This window comes from Hyperolius riggenbachi, chromosome 9 (assembly GCF_040937935.1).
Source record: "Hyperolius riggenbachi isolate aHypRig1 chromosome 9, aHypRig1.pri, whole genome shotgun sequence".
NCBI lineage: Eukaryota > Metazoa > Chordata > Amphibia > Anura > Hyperoliidae > Hyperolius > Hyperolius riggenbachi.
The window spans coordinates 44,607,034-44,624,479 of NC_090654.1; the positions used below are offsets into that span (position 1 = coordinate 44,607,034).

At 43.4% G+C, this 17,446-nt stretch overlaps 1 protein-coding gene across 13 annotated transcripts in view; it reads left to right on the plus strand.

Annotated features, from left to right (window-relative positions):
• CCDC71 (coiled-coil domain containing 71) overlaps positions 1-17,446 on the plus strand; it is a 161,088-nt gene that overhangs the window by 85,343 nt on the left and 58,299 nt on the right. For 2 of the 13 annotated variants that reach the window (XM_068252633.1, XM_068252620.1), the window contains exon 1: positions 1,937-1,956. The exons of 7 other annotated variants lie outside the window; for them this stretch is intronic. In XM_068252633.1, coding sequence (XP_068108734.1) covers positions 1,953-1,956 — 4 coding nt within the window. In that variant the 5' untranslated portion in view covers positions 1,937-1,952. 4 more of the 13 variants (XM_068252631.1, XM_068252628.1, XM_068252634.1 and 1 more) reach the window with 4 other exon arrangements.

Consider the following 17,446-nt stretch of genomic DNA (forward strand, 5'->3'; position numbering starts at 1 on the left):
AAGTAATTTCCTTTCATAAAATATAGATTAAAAAAGCTGAGTCCCTAAGGCAACTATTTATGTTGTTTTTTTTTAACTGATTTTTTTTTCATGGGGGGGGGGGGGGAGGCTTGGTAATGCAAGTTATTAATTTTATTAGTATTGGCTAAGTATGTATGTGTCTGTATGTGTAATTTTACTTTTTGGCCACAAGATGGCGCTCATGAACACTTTCTTGTTATAGAAAGTGTTCACTTTTTTTTCTACATTTAAATACAATGTGACGGCTTCCTGTTTTATAAATGGACGTGGCCGCTGTTCACGGTCATGTCCATTCACCCCAGGCATTGCGATTGGGTAGAGGACCGCTCGGTCCTCTAATACAATCGCTCAACACGGATTCCTGATGGAAACGGCGGCAGTAGCGGCGCGCACACGTGTGGAGCAGCGGCGGGAACGCGCAACGTATTAAAACATCATGTTGCCATTAACAGGCTAAAGCATGTTTTAATATGTTAGAATGCCGGTAAATGGTTAATATTGCAGTAAAGCCTGATACACACTGAATACCTCCGAACTTTTTGAGATAGAAAGATGGACACTTTAAAGAGAAACTTTAAAGAGAATCTGTAGTGAAAATTACATATTAATTACATATTAATTAAAATTGATTATCTTTTATAGATTATTTTAGCCAGCATTTGCCCATTGTAAAATATTTCTCCTCCCTGATTTACATTCTGATATTTATCACTGGCGGCGACATCTTTAGTTCTGCCAGGTGATCTATACGGAATGTTCGTTACTGAGAGTTCTATGCACAAAGGGAGATACTGCTTGCATGGCAGTTGGAAACAAACATTATTTCCCACAATGCATCAAGGCTCTCAGACAGGAAACTGTCAGGACCTACTGTGGGAGGGCTTTCATCACAATATCAGCCACACAGAGCCCCCTGATGATCTATTTGAGAAAATGAATAGATTTCTCATGGGAAAGGGGGTATCAGCTACTGATTGAGATGAAGTTCAATCCTGGGTTAAAGTTACAGATTAGATCTCACTGATAGTCATCACTTGGATCACTATGCAGCACTATCTCTTAGATTAGATTAGATTTTGTCAGCCATCTGATTGAATGTCAGTAGCACTGACACCTCCCTAGCTTTGTGTGTTTAATACGGAACAAGGACCCAGAGGTGCCCCATCTACATTCCCGCTATTACTTGATCAATACAAGGATAAATATGTTTGATCAAAAATTTAGAGTAACCTAGTCCTATACAATAAAATGCAAGTGTCCCTGCGTCATCAACTGAATGGTTGTGTGTCCCTGGCTTTTTGTACTGAGCATGTGCGCAGCCAGGGCAGTTAGGACACAGGGCCGGTGTAATGTCTGATTGCGCTGCCCGGAAGCTCCCTTCTGAGTAGCACGCATGCTCAGTGTGAAGTTAATTATGCTGCTGGTGGTAAAATACTAAATAACTCAACTTCCTTACATCCTACACTCCTCAAACTTTCAGGGTAGGGAGAGGATCCCCCGAACGATTTATATGCCAAATTGCAGCCCCCGAGCCCCACTGGTTCCCGGGATAGGTTTCTCTAATCTATCTCCTGAACCAGCGGGGCTCGGGGGCTGCAATTTGGCATAGAGGTCGTTCGGGGGGGTCCCCTCCCTACCCTGAAAATTTGAGGAGTGTAAGATGTAAGGAAGTGGAGATATTTAGTATTTTACCACTAACAGCATAATTAAATAGGAAATGTGGCCGCACAGTCTCCTACTGCGCATGCGGGGCAGCACAAATCCACAGGCAGCGTAATCAGACACAACACCGGATCTGACAGTTTGCTGTGTGTGGTTCAGAGGCTCTCATTGCATTGTGGGAAATAACAGCTTTTTCCAACTGCCAAGCAAGCAGCTCCCTGTGTGCTTATACTTCAGACAGTGGTGAGGAACGAGCAAGCTGGACGCGTATGTGTGCGCATTGCGGGGGATAGCGGCTGTTTCCTAGCGCCTGTTTTTTAACATGCGGGCCTTTTTACTAGTTTTAATATATTTTCAGTGAGCTTAATGTTTTAGTGTTTATAGTTTTTAATGTTGTTGTTCAAGGAAACCATAGACTGTAAAAGATAAAAATGTTATACATACCTGGGGCTTCCTCCAGCCCCATGCGCACAGATCGCTCCCACTCCGCCATCTTCTCCAGCTCTAGTGCTGGTTCCTGTAACTTCGGCCAGTCGCAGCCAGTCTGATGTAAGAGAAGTGCGCCCTCTACGTATCCCTCCGCCTGAGAGATACCTAGAGGGTGCGCTTCTCTTGCACAGACTGGCTGCGACTGGCAGAACATTTTATCTTTTAACGTCTCTGGTACACTTTAAGTGTTCAATTTAATCCTTTATTGCCTGCCCAAAATGATGTTTGACAGTTTATTGATAAATGCAGCGGCACTATGTTGCAAGAATTACCTGTGAAGTTCCTAAATAATAATAATAAAGTAATAATAATGGGATTGCTGTAAAGGAGACCAATGGCTGGCCAAAATCATCTTGCCTTGTCAATCAGCATTAGTAGTTTTATGATACATAAAGTGCATGGGCCTGAACCCGGTTATTATATATATATATATATATATATATATATATATATATATATATATATTCTCAGCTGTCTTTCTGCGTGCTCTAGTGGTACAGTTCTATAAATATGAAAGATAGAATTGGGTATAGGTGAAAGGTCACAAGCTACAAGCAAGAAATGCAGAATAACAGGAGTTAGGTGTGATGCCAGGTATGATAAAAGCTGGGATAAACAACTACAATATTACATAATGCAGAAGATACCGTACTTTTTTATGTTATTTCTGGTAGCAATATAGATCCACAGCTGACGATATTTCATGTTTGCAGAAAGTTATACTCTTTCTACATAACTGAATGCCATGTGAATTATTTTTAAAGGGAATTCATAGTTTATTTTTTCCCTGCATTTTTGTTTTATAGATTTGTGTTTTTGTATAATTATTATTTTATTTATTTTAAAGAGAATTTATAGTCTATTTTTTATTTTACACTTTTATTTTATTATGTTTTTTTTAATCTATTGTTTAACTTATTTTGTAATTAATTCACTTATTCGTTTCGATTTCTTTGTATGTGTGGATTATTTTATTCTGGTGCAAATTCCGTGTCAATCATAATTATTAATATTATAATAGTCCCCTTAGAAATAGATTAACTAAGAAAATCGTTGACTTGTTGACCTGTTCAGAATATATTTTTCCCCACTGTGTGTGTATTATCTATATATACTGTAATTATAGAATTATATATATAATGTTTCCATGAGTTTTTTTTTTTTTTTTTTTTTTTTTTAACACCTGTCAATTTTTTTTTCTTTTCTTCATTACTTCCTGTCTTTGCGACCTCCAACAACTCGAAAGATGGTCCAAAAAGAATGTTTTTTGTATTAGTTGTAATACAAATCCTGGAAAAACAAAAAGCACCCAGCATCATCTATAACTGTGCAGTTGCGGTATTTCCGGTGTAATGCCAGGAAAGGGTGACTGATAATGATGAGAGAAAATGCCATTACCTTTTTCACATTAAAATAATGTTGAATTCAATTTTTGAGCAAAAATTCGTTTGTTTATTTTATGCATTTTTCACGGCTTGATTTTTCGCAGTAAAAATTGTCATGGTAAAAAAAATTGTTTTTCTGCATTGTCACGCTTTTCATGATTTTTTTGCTGTAAAAATACAGATTTTCACGTTTTCGTGAAAATACAAGCCTATTTTTTGTGAAAATTTCTCAAAATCGAAAAAAGCATTTTCCATGTGAAAGTGACTGGCGAACATTAGCAAGCAACACTGGTTACTGAAAATTTCTGGTGGAGTTAAGACTTTTTTTTTTTATAATTATAGGATGATAATTATGTTATTTGTATGCATTGTTAACTATTGTTGTGCTAATTTCTTATTATATAATATTTTAAAATTACTAAAAACAAAAATTAAATGAAGTACACAATATCATCTATAACTGTGTATTTCCGGTGTAATGCCAGGAAAGGGTTACTACTAACCAGCAATCCATCCACTGGTAGAGGAGGACTGAGGAGCAGACACAGGCCCTGTAATTGTGCTGCTGGGGCCTTGCTAATGTCTCAACTGGAAGGATTTGCTGCAGTACAAGGAATATTTTTTCATGAGGTGTTTTTGCAAATCTACAGCTCCCCTCCCAGCTGCAGCACAATCCCAGTGACATGTGCGTCCCTCCCCCACGAGCAGCAGCAAGGCCAGGGACTGTATAATGGAGAGAAGACAGTGTAGTGAGGTAACTGACAGTGATCACACTCAGTATGTGAGCTCCAAGCAGTGTGGCAACAGCTCAGTGTGTGTGGGGGCGGAGATGGGAAAAATACTGCATGATTCAGTGGGGGGAGGGGAGGCAGTATTACTCACTGCTCTCCGGAAACCCTGTGGCTGTTGCTTTGATACGTTCCCTGGGAGAACATTAACAGTCTGCAACTGTGGCCTTCATCCTAGGAAAGAGGTATGGCTGATGCTCTCACCAATCTCTTGGGTATTCATGTGGGTGTCAGATTAGAAGAAGCTGTCATGCAAAGAGGATTGGAATAGAGCCACAGTGCATGCTTAGATGGTGGGGGAGGGGGAGGCGGTGCCATTTTGTGGGTTGTGCCTCCTCTGCTGGGTTTATTAACCCTGAAATAGTAGGCAGTCAGTGTGGTGAGGTAGGCCACAAAATGTTCAAATCCTGTATGCCTTTTTTCGAAGAAGATTTGAACTGTAACCAAGGACTGAACTTCATCCCAATCAGTAGCTGATACCCCCTTTCCCACAAGAAATCTTTACCTTTTATCAAATAGATGATCAGGGGGGTCTGTATGGCTGATATTGTGGTGAAATCCCTCCCACAGTGTGATGTCATGACCAAGATCCTGACAATTTCCTGTCTGTGAACCTGGGTGCACTGTGGGAAATAACGGCTTTTCCACCTGCCAAGCAAGCAGCATCTACCTCTGTCCATAGAACTCTCAGTAAATTATTATTATTTTTTATTTATATAGCGCCAACATATTCCGCAGCGCTTTACAAAGCACAATAAATGAACATTCTGCACAGATCACCTGACAGGACTAAAAATGTTACCACCAGTGATACATTTCAGAATGTAAATCAGGGAAAGGAAAGATTTTACATTGGGCTAAAACTAACTAAATAATCTATTAATTAATATTGTAAAAAATATAAGCAATTTTATTCATTGCAATTTTCACTACAGTTGCTCTTTAATATACAAGAACAGAACGTATACGTGCGTCACGTCATCACAACTGAGCCAACGGTTCTTCTTTCCTTGACGCTGCAGGAATGTACTTAATCTGAGTGTAGGGACTGGTGGCTGGATGGTGTAATGGTTAAGGGCTCTGCCTCTGACACAGGAGACCTGGGTTTGAATCTCGGCTCTGCCTGTTCAGTAAGCCAGCACCTATTCAGTAGGAGACCTGAGGCAAGTCTCCCTAAACACTGCTACTGCCTATAGAGCGCGTCCTGGTGGCTGCAGCTCTGGCGCTTTGAGTCCATCAGGAGAAAAGCGTGATATAAATGTTCTGTGTCTTGTCTTGTCTTGACTGCACAATGCCAAATTTCCGTGAAATCATCAAAAGTAGGCAAAACCAACTGTCTTTGTTAAAGATGCTCAAAACAAAAAGTTTGGGGTTAACCAAAACACTGCAAAAATTCTGCTAGATAAAGTGAAAGTCTGTCTACACAATAACCCTCGACTTCTCCTTTCCACCAGCCACAATTCTTTTCGAAAGTAAAGCACAGGTTCATTTTACTGTAGGAATTTTTACTTTATACAGTGAAGTACTTTGTATGGCATATTTTTCTATAAAGGCCATCCGTTTCCAAGATTAAGCACATTACGCATCTGAATGCACGGCTCTGGAAATTCTGGATGTTTTGTCCAGAATTTTTCACTAGATTTCAATAGGCTGAGATCCCGGAGCTGCATGTGTGCACATTAAATCGGGCACAAAGAGCCCCAGTGGAAACGGGCCCTAAATGTTTTTGGATTGTGGAACGAATCATCTGAGTTTCCGTCAGTTCTTATGGGGACATTCTCTTTGATATGAGTGCTTTGGATTATACTCACAAACCAAGGTTCCACTGAACTTATTTCAGGCATTTCGCCAGAAAGAACCTTCATTTGGTGCAAGGGAATTAAAATCCAGGTCTATTTCAGGTACTACTAAAATTAGTATTTTAATACATGGAAAGTTAAATATAACTTTGTCTTCTTAAAACAGAAAGTATTTGCAGTATTTCAGCTTTAAGTGAGCAATTGTGGTTCCCCATGATGCATCACTCCCAAATATGCAAATCATCTCTTTATGTGCCTGAAAGCCAGGCACACATCCAGAACCGCTGGTGTATGGTGAGCCTGTAGCTTATACATTTTACAGAGCCACATCAACCCCACATGCACAACTGACCCACTAGTAGTGCCTTATAACTGGATGGGCATTCCTGATCAAGTCGCATTTTATTTTTGGATCAAATGTCAATTGGGATTGCCCTAGTTTTAACAGATTTATAATGGAAACAATGTTTTTAGAGTCTAGTTTCTAAGTAGCTTTAAAGGGATACTGTAGGGGGTTGGGGGAAAATGAGTTGAACTTACCCGGGGCTTCTAATGGTCCCCCGCAGACATCCTGTGCCCGCGCAGCCACTCACCGATGCTCCGGCCCCGCCTCCGGTTCACTTCTGGAATTTCAGACTTTAAAGTCTGAAAACCACTGCGCCTGCGTTGCCGTGTCCTCGCTTCCCCTACTGTCTTAGAGGGCGCCCTACTAACTTCCTACCGGGACAGGAAGAATTGAAGCCTGCCGGACTCGGAGCCCAGCGGAGAAGAAGCAGCGGTGACAGCCAGGACTCGCGCCAGCCGGATCAGGTAATGTATTGCCGCTAGCGTCGGTCGTCGGGCATTCGAACGCCGCTATCGACGCACTCCCGACCCGCCGGCGATCGAGCAAAGTCTTCCGTTTGGACAGGACCGACGGAAATCAACGGGAACGAGCGATTTCGGACGGAAATCGATCGTTCGGTCAGCGTTTGCGCAACGATTTCACAGCCGATGCGATCACAGTGATCGAATTGTCTGTATATCGGCGGGAAAATCGGTAAGTGTATGGGCCCCTTAAGCAATAAGTGCTGTAATCTACAAGGGAAGAGAAAGGGTTTTTTTTTTTACTGACATCATAAAGTTATCACAGTCTTTACCAGCAGCTCTGATTTGTTTACTTTTTTACGGATTGTCAGTAAATTTAGTTACCGTTGGCAACAAGTGTGCAGAAATTAGTGTTAAGGCTCGTACACACGTCGGATTTTTCCAAACGACTGGTCGTTTGTACATTTGAACGTCCGGTCGTTTGGACGTCAAATCGGGCGTGTGTGCGGTCAGTCGTTCAGCTGATAAGACTGGATTTGAACGATCCGCCAAGTGGATCGTTGAAATCCAGTCTTATCAGCTGAACGACCGAAAGTACACATGCCCGATTTGATGTCCAAACGACTGGAAGTTCAAACGTCCAAAGGACCGGTCGTTTGGAAAAATCTGACGTGTGTATGCACCTTTAGACGCAGTGTTTGGTGTTGTGGAGTTTAGAAGTCAGGGAATGCCCAGTGTTCTAGGTGTCTAGTCTCCCGATACTAGGCATACAAAATACGGGTGTCCTGTTCATTGTTTTTTTCCCTCACTTCCTAGGACCTCCTTTCTTATTTTTAGAAATATAGGACAGTAATTATAAGGACTGCCTGCTTATTGTTGCTGTACTCAGTCCTCATTTTATAATATTAAAAGAAAATTGAAATTCCAGAAATAGAAAAAGCACACAGCATCGGTTATCACTGTGGAGTTGTGGTATTTCCGGTGTAATGCCAGGAAAGGGTTACTACTACTAACCAGCAATCCATCCACTGGTAGAGGAGGACTGAGGAGCAGACACAGGCCCTGTAATTGTGCTGCTGGGGCCTTGCTAATGCCTCTCCTGGAAGGATTTGCTGCAGTACAAGGAATATTTTTACATAATCTGAGGTGTTTTTGCAAATCGACAGCTCCCCTCCCAGCTGCAGCACAATCCCAGTGACTTGTATGTCCCTCCCCCTCCAGCAGCAGCAAGGCCAGGGACTGTGTAAGGAGAGAAGACAGTGTAGTGAGGTAACTGCCAGTGATCACACTCAGTATGTGAGCTCCAGTCAGTGTGGCCACAGCTCAGTGTGGGTGGGGGGAGGAGACAGGGAAAAACTGCAGCATTCAGTGGGGGGAAGGGAGGCAGAATTACTCACTGCTCTCCGGAAACCCTGTGGCTGTTGCTTTGATACATTTCCTGGCAGCACATTAACAGCAACTGTGGCCTTCACTCTACTAGAAGGAAAAACAGGGAAGAGGAGGTATGGCTTTCACCAATCTCATAGTTATTCTTGGGAGTGTCGGATTATGGATAGCTGTCAGGCAAGGAGGATTGGAATAGAGCCAGAGTGCATGCTCTGATGGTGGGGGAGGGGGAGGCGCTGCCATTTTTCGAGGTTGTTCCTCCTTTGCTGGATGCATTAGCTGTGTAATAGTACAAAGTTGGTGTGGTGAGGTATGTTCTCAGGGATGGTTTAAAACCCCTTCCCAACCGTCTAACGCCGATAGGCGTCAGGGGTGGCAGCCCCAGGACCGCCTAACGCCGAAAGGCGTCAAGTCCTGGGGCGAGGTTTTGCAGGGGATCGCGCGCCTCGATGCACGCGCATTCCCGCTAGAGTGACGCTCCGTCATCAGTCATCTCAGTCAGTTGCAAACTGCTCCATTTGTGGTGTTTACTTAACAGCTCCAAAAACATTAAAGCGGACCTGAACTCAGAACTTCCTCTCTGCTCTAAAAGATAAGCAGCAGCATAATAATCTTTAAAGAAAAACATTTCTTTGTTACAGCAGGTACAAATCCTGCAATAAATCTGCAGTTTGTCTACTTCCTGCTTTCATGGAAGCAGTGATACTGTTAACATCCTGTGTTTACAAATGAGGTCTCTGCCGTGGCAGTCAGATGACACAGCTGAGGGATCAAATTACAACTTGTGATTAGTTACAGATGAGGGAGAAGTAGGCAGGCTAAACTCTCTAAATACATAAAGGGTGTATTTCTCTATCACAGCTGGGACATAGACATAGACACTTGTTGCTGTATGCCCATCCCCTATTGCCTGATGAAGCATGGCCACACCTGCGAAACGCGTTGCCATGACCCTTTGGAGTGTATATATAAATACATTTGCTTGTTGATATAATCTCAACCTGTTTTTGTGTCTGCTTGGAAGGGGTAAGTCCACCACTGCCTCCCCCGTTTTTTGTTAAATTAGCTACTTTTATCCTTTTGGCGCCTCTGTTCATTTCCACATTTCTCTATGTTACCCTTCTGCCCTGTGCAAGGTTTCTGATCCACTTTAACTGAAAAAAACAACCTTTTGTGGCTATATGCAGTAAATGCTGAGGAGGGTTATGCAATGCCGGGTATGATAAAGGCTGTGGAGTACAAATATCGTATGACATAATGCAGAAGACAAGTTACTATAGGATACCACATTGGATACGACGCAGGTCCTGAATGGGCTGCTTTGATTTAGAAGCAATGTAGGATACTTATTTGGAGACTCATAGCTGAAATCTTATTATGTTTGCAAAATGTTACACTCTCTCCACATTACAGAATACTGTATGAATTTTATGTAATGGGAATGTATAGTCTTTTTTTTTTTTTTTTTTCCTTTTGTATGTAGTTGACTTATTTTTTCTGTGTACATTCTCTCTACACAATGCCATGTGAATTATTTTAAAATAATTGTATATTTATGTTTTACCCTTTTATTTTTGTTTCTTTTGTTTAATAATAAAAATATAAATGGCATTGGGTTTGATTTACAAAGCTTTTCTGTTAAATTATCTCACCTTACCTAATAACTCACAAGTTATCTCTCCTTATATGATTAAACTCATGATTTATCTCTCCTTATCTGACTTAATTCATGATTTATCTCTCTTTATCTGTTTAACCACTTGAGGACCGCAGTGTTAAACCCCCCTAAGGGCTCTTTCACATTAGGGCAGATTTTCTGCATTTCAACGCAAAGGGTAAAGTTTGCGTTACCCAAGGTGAAATGAAAGTCCATAGACTTTCATTTTAGCTTTCACATATAACGCAGCCTTTTTGTGCGTTGCGTTACACTGCACCCAGGCGCAGTTTTTCGGCCGACGCTAGCTTTATGCGTTACAATGTTAGTCAATGTAAAACGCACACTATGCGCGTTTTTAATCCGTTAACGCAGGCAATCAGTCCCAGAATGCAACAGAGGAACAATGTAGAAAGTTAAAACTAAAAGAAAAAAAATTACCTGCGTTTTTCTATGTGCTGTAACGCATTGAAAACGGATTAAAAACGCACACTCACTGCAGTGCAACATCAGTTGCTGTCAGTTATAGCTGAGAGGAAAACTGATGTACCAGGTAAATTTCCATATTTCCCTATGGCTCAAATGGGCAATGTTACAGTTTAACTGTGTGCTGACCAGAAAGCTGTTATGGGTAATGGCCATTTTCAAAATGGAGGACGGAAAATTCCCTTGATCACAGTGAACAAACAGGACGCGGGACAGGAGAAAGACACTGAGAAGTAGACTACATGGAAGGTAAGTATGACTTGTGTATGTTTATTTTGACTTTTAATTTTCAGTTCAGGTTTTCTTTAAGGCCAAGCTGCAGGGCCAAACAGCTCAGCACACAAGTGATTCCCCCCTCCCCTTTTTCTCCCCACCAACAGAGCTCTCTGTTGGTGGGGTCTGATCGCTCCCCCAGTGGTTTGTTTTTTTTAAACAAATGTTATTGTTATTATTTTTTTAATAAAATTACTATTTCTTTCATTATCTTTTAACCTTCTGCCTATGAGAGCTGATCGCTCTCTGGTGTCCCAGGGGGACAGCCGTCTCACACGGCTGTCCCAGTACAGCGCTGCCTTAGATCGCAGTGCTGTACTACCCTAATAGACGGCGAACAGTCTCCGAGCGGCGATCACTTTCCAAGCAGGAGATGCCTGCTCTCCTGCTAGCCCCATAAACGGCCGTTCACGCCAATCGGCGTGGAGCGGTCCTGGGGCTGCCACACTGCTCACGCCAATCAGCGTGGAGCAGTCGGCAAGTAGTTAACTTATTAATTATCTCCCTTTATTTGCTTATGCATGCATTAGCTTTCCTTATAGTTAAAGTGAAAAATAAGTAAGCTTTGTGAATCAACTTAATTGTAAATTACAGACTTACAAAATCTATTTTTTTTTTTTTTTTTAAGTTTGAGGCTGCACCAGCTCCTGGTAATGTTTTTATGAAGAAGTGTCACTTTAATATTGTCTTCAAGTTAGATTTACACTTTCAGATTTGTATAGATTGGGTTAACAATTGATATCTCACTAATATTGGTCATTCACTAAAGGTACGTACACACTTGCAACTTAAAGCGGATCTGTAAATAAATTAAAAACAAACTGTTTCACTTGGGCTTCTGCAAGCCCCAAGCAGTCGTCCTGTCCTGCGCCGATCCTCCATGAGCCTCCGTTCTCCTGCCGCCAGCTACTTTCGGTTTTGTTGCCGGGCCACTGCGCCTGCGCAGCTCTGGCCACGCGTATCCTTTCTTCGCATACCAATCTGCAATAGCGCAATTGTAGACGGGGACGCGTAGAAAGGATATGCTTGGCAGGGCTGCACTGGCCTCGACTTACAAGTCAGCGGGAGAACGGAGGTTCGTGGAGGAGCGACAGCGGGACAGGGCGGCTGCTGGGGGCTTGCAGAAGCCCCAGGTAAGTGAAACAGTTTGTTTTTAATCTATTTACAGTTCCGCGTTAATGCATGACCAACTGCCCAACATGACAAGCTGCACGACTTGTTGTTTTCAAGACCAGTACATACACACGCGCTGACCAACTAAACAACCAACTCATTTAAATACCATGCATGCACCATATCTGCATTCAAAAAACAACAAGTCGTTCATAAGACTTGTGCACATGTGAGCAACCTTCACGATAGTTTATCTGGCTATTGGAGTCTTTTTATCAGTTCCTCGTCTAATGCTGGGAATACACGGTTCGTTTCTGCCATGTGTTTCTGCTCTCGATCAATTTTTGCCGCTCGATTCTGCAGTCAATTCTCTTATCTTCCGCTCGTTTTTCTTATCTTTTTCCATTCACATCTATCAGAAATCGAGCAGCAAAAGAAGCAAAAGGGAGATCGGACATGTCGGAAATTATCTATCGAACCATCTAATCAGCTACAAAGCGAACCGTGTATTCCCAGCATTGAAGTTTGCCACACGTATGCATGCCCAACTTATCGTCCCACAGACAAGTTTGGATGATAGTTGGGTGGAAACGTTGTACGTCTGTATGAGTGTGAGAAAACGCGGAAAGGCCGCCAATGCTCAAGGTGAGGCGGCTGATTCCGCGTTTAACATGGCAGCTGGCGCGCAGTCGGGGCGCGGAGAAACCGCCGCATGCTCTAACAACAGGACGGCGGATTCTGCGTCCAATGCGGAAAGTTGCTCGCATAGGCCTGCTCCTCTCAGCAATGCGGAATGCGGAGAGAACGCTGGCACGCATTGAAAGCGGTGTGGCGGTTTCCGCATCCAACTCAGCCGAAACATTACAACATATGACTGGTGTGGCTGGGACTGATAGTCCACACTGGTTTAGGAGGACGCGCGCGCAGAGAGGCAGGGCCTTTATGCCAGTCAGAAGAGGGTCAGCTGACCAAGCTGGTCAGCTGACAAGTTCAGTAACTTCCATTGGTCCAGCACTTAGGGGAGGTGCTGGTCAGCGGTAGTGTATATATACTGGGTGCTGGTCATTCATCTGGTGTCTGCCGTTGCGATCACTACGTGGTAGCACTCAGACCTTGTCTGTATCTGTGTTATTAGACCAGTTTCCAAAGGTGTTGATGGCCAAGGATCTCACACCTTAGTCTAGGAATTCTGTTATTATCTGTATTGTTATCTAGACCAGTTTCCTAGGTGTTGACGGCCAAGGAACTCACACCTTAGTCTAGGAATTCTGTACCATCTGTATCATTCACATTATTCTAGTCTAGTTCCTGGAGTGTGAGAATCTTGGAGCTCACACTCAAGTCTAGGCATTGTTAATTATCTGTTATGACTTTCTGCATTTCCTGACCATTCTCCTGATCTCTGATTCTGTACCTTTGTCTTTCTGATACCTTGTTGCCAAACCCTGCTTGTCCCTGGATTCTGCATCTGTCTCCTGTCTCTGTACTGTATCTGTCCGTGTAGTTACGACCTGGCCTGTCCGACCTCGAGAACTATCTCTGCTGTTAAGAGATAGTTCACAGATCTGTTAGTGACACTACCTAGGTGTCACTCACGTTCTGTCCTTCCCACTGTCTCAGCCTGGCTCCGCCCCTAGGGGAGCATCAGACCTGTGGAAGGAATCTGATCTATAGCAGTAGCGCTTACTGTCTAGCACCCATCTTCCGGGTGCTTTCCTTGAAATATTACCGTTGCACCAAACACTCTCATCTCTCGGGTGTCTAGAGGTTAGAAGATATATCTGATTATCGGTGATACTGCAGATCATCAATAATCGGGTATATTCTGCATTCTCGGTGATACTGCAGATCTTCGGTAATCAGATCCTGTCTGTGTTACACCGATCGTTACAATGAGCCTTTAGAATACCGCTGTGTAACACTCCATATTCCATCAGATTTTAGTAGAAATGTCATAGAATGTTAATGGTAACATCACCACTACTAGGCTGTGCATCACTCGGTATAGTAGAGAGCTCTGCGACTGCCAGATGCTCACAGCTCACCCACATGCTCTTGTGGTAAAAGTGAAGGAAGGTTTAGAACACATGTCAATGTTTATTCCTCTCTGTTCCTTTCTGTCTCAAAGACCTCCAGAGTTCATAATAACTTTCTGGAGATCCTGACACCTTACAGTCAAGATTTTGCCACCTGCTCAGCAGCATTACGGCTATAGCTGCGCGAACTGTGTAAGTTGGGCACAAATAAAGGTGCAGAATCTATATATATAATAGAGTAAGTGCCTCAACCTTCGAGCAAGAAGAAGAAGTACTTTGCATGAGAAAATGTATGCGTGCTCAATCACCAAGTTTTAGGCTTCTTTTCCACGGACTGTTGAGCTGTGTGCTCAGCAAGCAGTTACCAGGCAGCAGCAAGCAGTTACCAGGCAGCAGCAAGCAGTTACCAGGCAGCAGCGAGCAGTTACCAGGCAGCAGCGAGCAGTTACCAGGCAGCAGCGAGCAGTTACCAGGAAGCAGTGAGCAGATACCAGGCAGCAACAAGCTGTTACCAGGCAGTAGTGAGCAGTTGTAAGAGTTTGAGAGGCATGTTACTGCCTATCAACTGTCCGTGGAAAAGAGGCCTACCCTAGCAAGTCTGGCTTTGCAAATCTGGCCTAATTGGCTATTCATGAGGCAATGCTCATGCAAATATGCATTTGCTTTTGCATGCCAAACTATGCAGGGTCAAAAAACCAATACTGCAAAGCGGTCGCCCTGCTACATGCCAGTGATGAGCGAAAATGCAAAAATTTGTTTCGATAAATTATTACCGAATTTTCGCCTAATTTCGTTTTGACAGGCAAATTTTCCATCTAATTTTTTCACGTTAATTTTCGCCTAAGGCCAGTCATTTTCGCATTACTTGCGTATGATTGCGGACATTTTCCACATAAGGGCATTAGCGCCCGCATTCAGAGAAGTTTCTTGTGCATTATTGCGGGCATTTTTCCGTATAAACGTCCGCATAGATTGAATTTCCATGCGGATTATTGTGGACATTTTTCCGCATAAGGGCATAAGCATCCGCATACAATGAATTTTCGATGCTGGTCGAAAACGCAAATATTTCTGAAGATTTTTGTGAAAATTCGCCAAAAAACGAAAACGGGATTTTCGAGGCGAAAATTCGCAAGCAACACTGCTACATGCTACATTAGCACTATCCAGGAGCGCCACGGGGAGGATTCCCAATGCCCCCCTTTTATACAACCGGGGGGACCACAGGGTCCCAGGCTCTCTCACTGCCTGGGAACCACAGCGACACCCCGGAGGGGGAGGCGCAGGCAACCCCCCCCCCCAAGCGTGGCCAGCGTCGGGGAGAGCCGTCCACACCCACCTCCCAATATTAAAAACAGGCACTTACCTTAACGTCCATTGCGTTCTGCTACATGCGCATTAACTTGGGGGCACCACATGAGAAAGGAGTGAAGCATGGGTCACCCCGAGCTTTAGAGCTCAGGGCTGGCTCACATACAGCACTCCAGAGGGGGGGGAGGACAGGTGCAGACAACTCACTCCAGGGCTCACACCACCGGAGCAAGCCATCCACCACCTGCCTCCAAAGGATACAAACTGCAAAAAATGCTTTCCATGAGAAAATTAATGCGCATGTAGCAGAACGCAATGGACGTTAAGGTAAGTGCCTGTTTTTAATATTGGGAGGTGGGTGCAGACGGCTCTCCCTGGCGCTGGCCACGCTTGGGGGGGGGGGTCGCCTGCGGCACCTAGCCTCCCCCTCCGGGGGGTGCCGCTGTGGTTCCCGCGGTCCCTCCGGTTGTATAAAAAGGGGGCATTGGGAATCCTCCCTGTGGCGCTCCTGGATAGTGCTAATGTAGCATGTAGCAGTGTTGCTTGCGAATTTTCGCCTAAGTCATTTTCGCATCGAAAATCCTGTTTTCGTTTTTTGGCGAATTTTCACGAAAATCTTCAGAAATATTTGTGTTTTCGACCAGCATCGAAAATTCATTGTATGCGGATGCTTATGCCCTTATGCGGAAAAATGTCCACAATAATCCGCATGGAAATATAGACTATGAATGTATTTTGTAGGTACTGATCTTTTGCAGGAACGGATCTTTTGCAGATAATGATCTTTTGAATGTGTACAGCAACTTTGTGTGCAGCATCTTGCAAATATTTCTATCTAATGGGGAGTGCAGCTCAATAGAATAGACTGTGTAGGTGTGGCTCTGATACTACATGGAAGGGGGGGAAATTGGTCTGTGATCTTTCATTTTTCCAAAGACTTTTATCTGATGTGTGTACCCACCTTTATTCTTCTTGCTTCAAGGTTGAGGCACGTACTCTATTAGATAGATAGAAGATGCGGCGTATGCTACGACGCGGGACGGCTAGTTGAAGAAATTAGACAAAGACAAATAACATTTATATTGCGCTTTTCTCCTGGCGGACTCAAAGCACCAGAGCTGCAGCCACAAGGATGTGCTCTATAGGTAGTAGCAGTGTTAGGGAAACTTGCCTCAGGTCTCCTACTGAATAGGTGCTGGCTTACTGAACAGGCAGAGCCGAGATTTTAACCCAGGTCTCCTGCGTCAGAGGCAGAGCCCTTAACCATTACACCATCCAGATAGTCAGTAGGGGAATATATGTGTTGTATTCCTCAAATTTACCTAGAACAGGGAGTGCTGTCTCTCAGCTTCTCCCTGCACCCAAATGACCACCGCCTGGAACATACCGACTCCCTTTTAGTAATATGTAAGCGCTTTATAGATAAAGGTTAAAGAGGAATTGTGACCAAGGATTGCACTTCATCCCAATCAGTAGCTGATACCCCCTTTCCCACGCAAAATCTATACCTTTTCTCTAATAGATCACCCGGGTGGGTCTGTATGGCCGATATTGTGGTGAAACCCCTCCCACAGTGTGATGTCAGGACCATGGTCCTGTTAGTTCCCTGTTTGTGAGCCTTGTTGCATTGTGGGAAAAACCTTTGAGCCTTGTCAGGGGGTGTGGTTATAGATAATGGCAGTTGGTGCTGTCTGTGTTTTTTTTTCATGTCTGCCAGCAGTAAAGATGATGACGTGCAGGCTGATTGTGGATCAGACAATGTGATCAAATTACATGGCAAATATCAATTATTTCCTGATCTCTCTTTTCTATTTTCAACTTCTCACTTTGCAATGTACTGATTTATTTTTTTACCCCCTTTTCGCTAAAGTTCCTATATAAGAACAACAATAATAGGAGATCAGTTATGTTATTTGAATTAGTCGTTAACTATCTCTACACTCGTTTTGCATTTTTTCATATTTCAAAATTAATAGAAAATCTGGAAAAGAAAAAGCACCCAGCATCGGTTATCACTGTGTAGTTGTGGTATTTCCGGTGTAATGCCAGGAAAGGGTTACTACTAATCAGCAATCCGTCCACTGGTAGAGGAGGACTGAGGAGCAGACACAGGCCCTGTAATTGTGCTGCTGGGGCCTTGCTAATGCCTCGCCTGGAAGGATTTGCTGCGGTACAAGGAATATTTTTTACATGTCCTTTTGCAAATCCACAGCTCCCCCAGCTGCCACAAAATCAC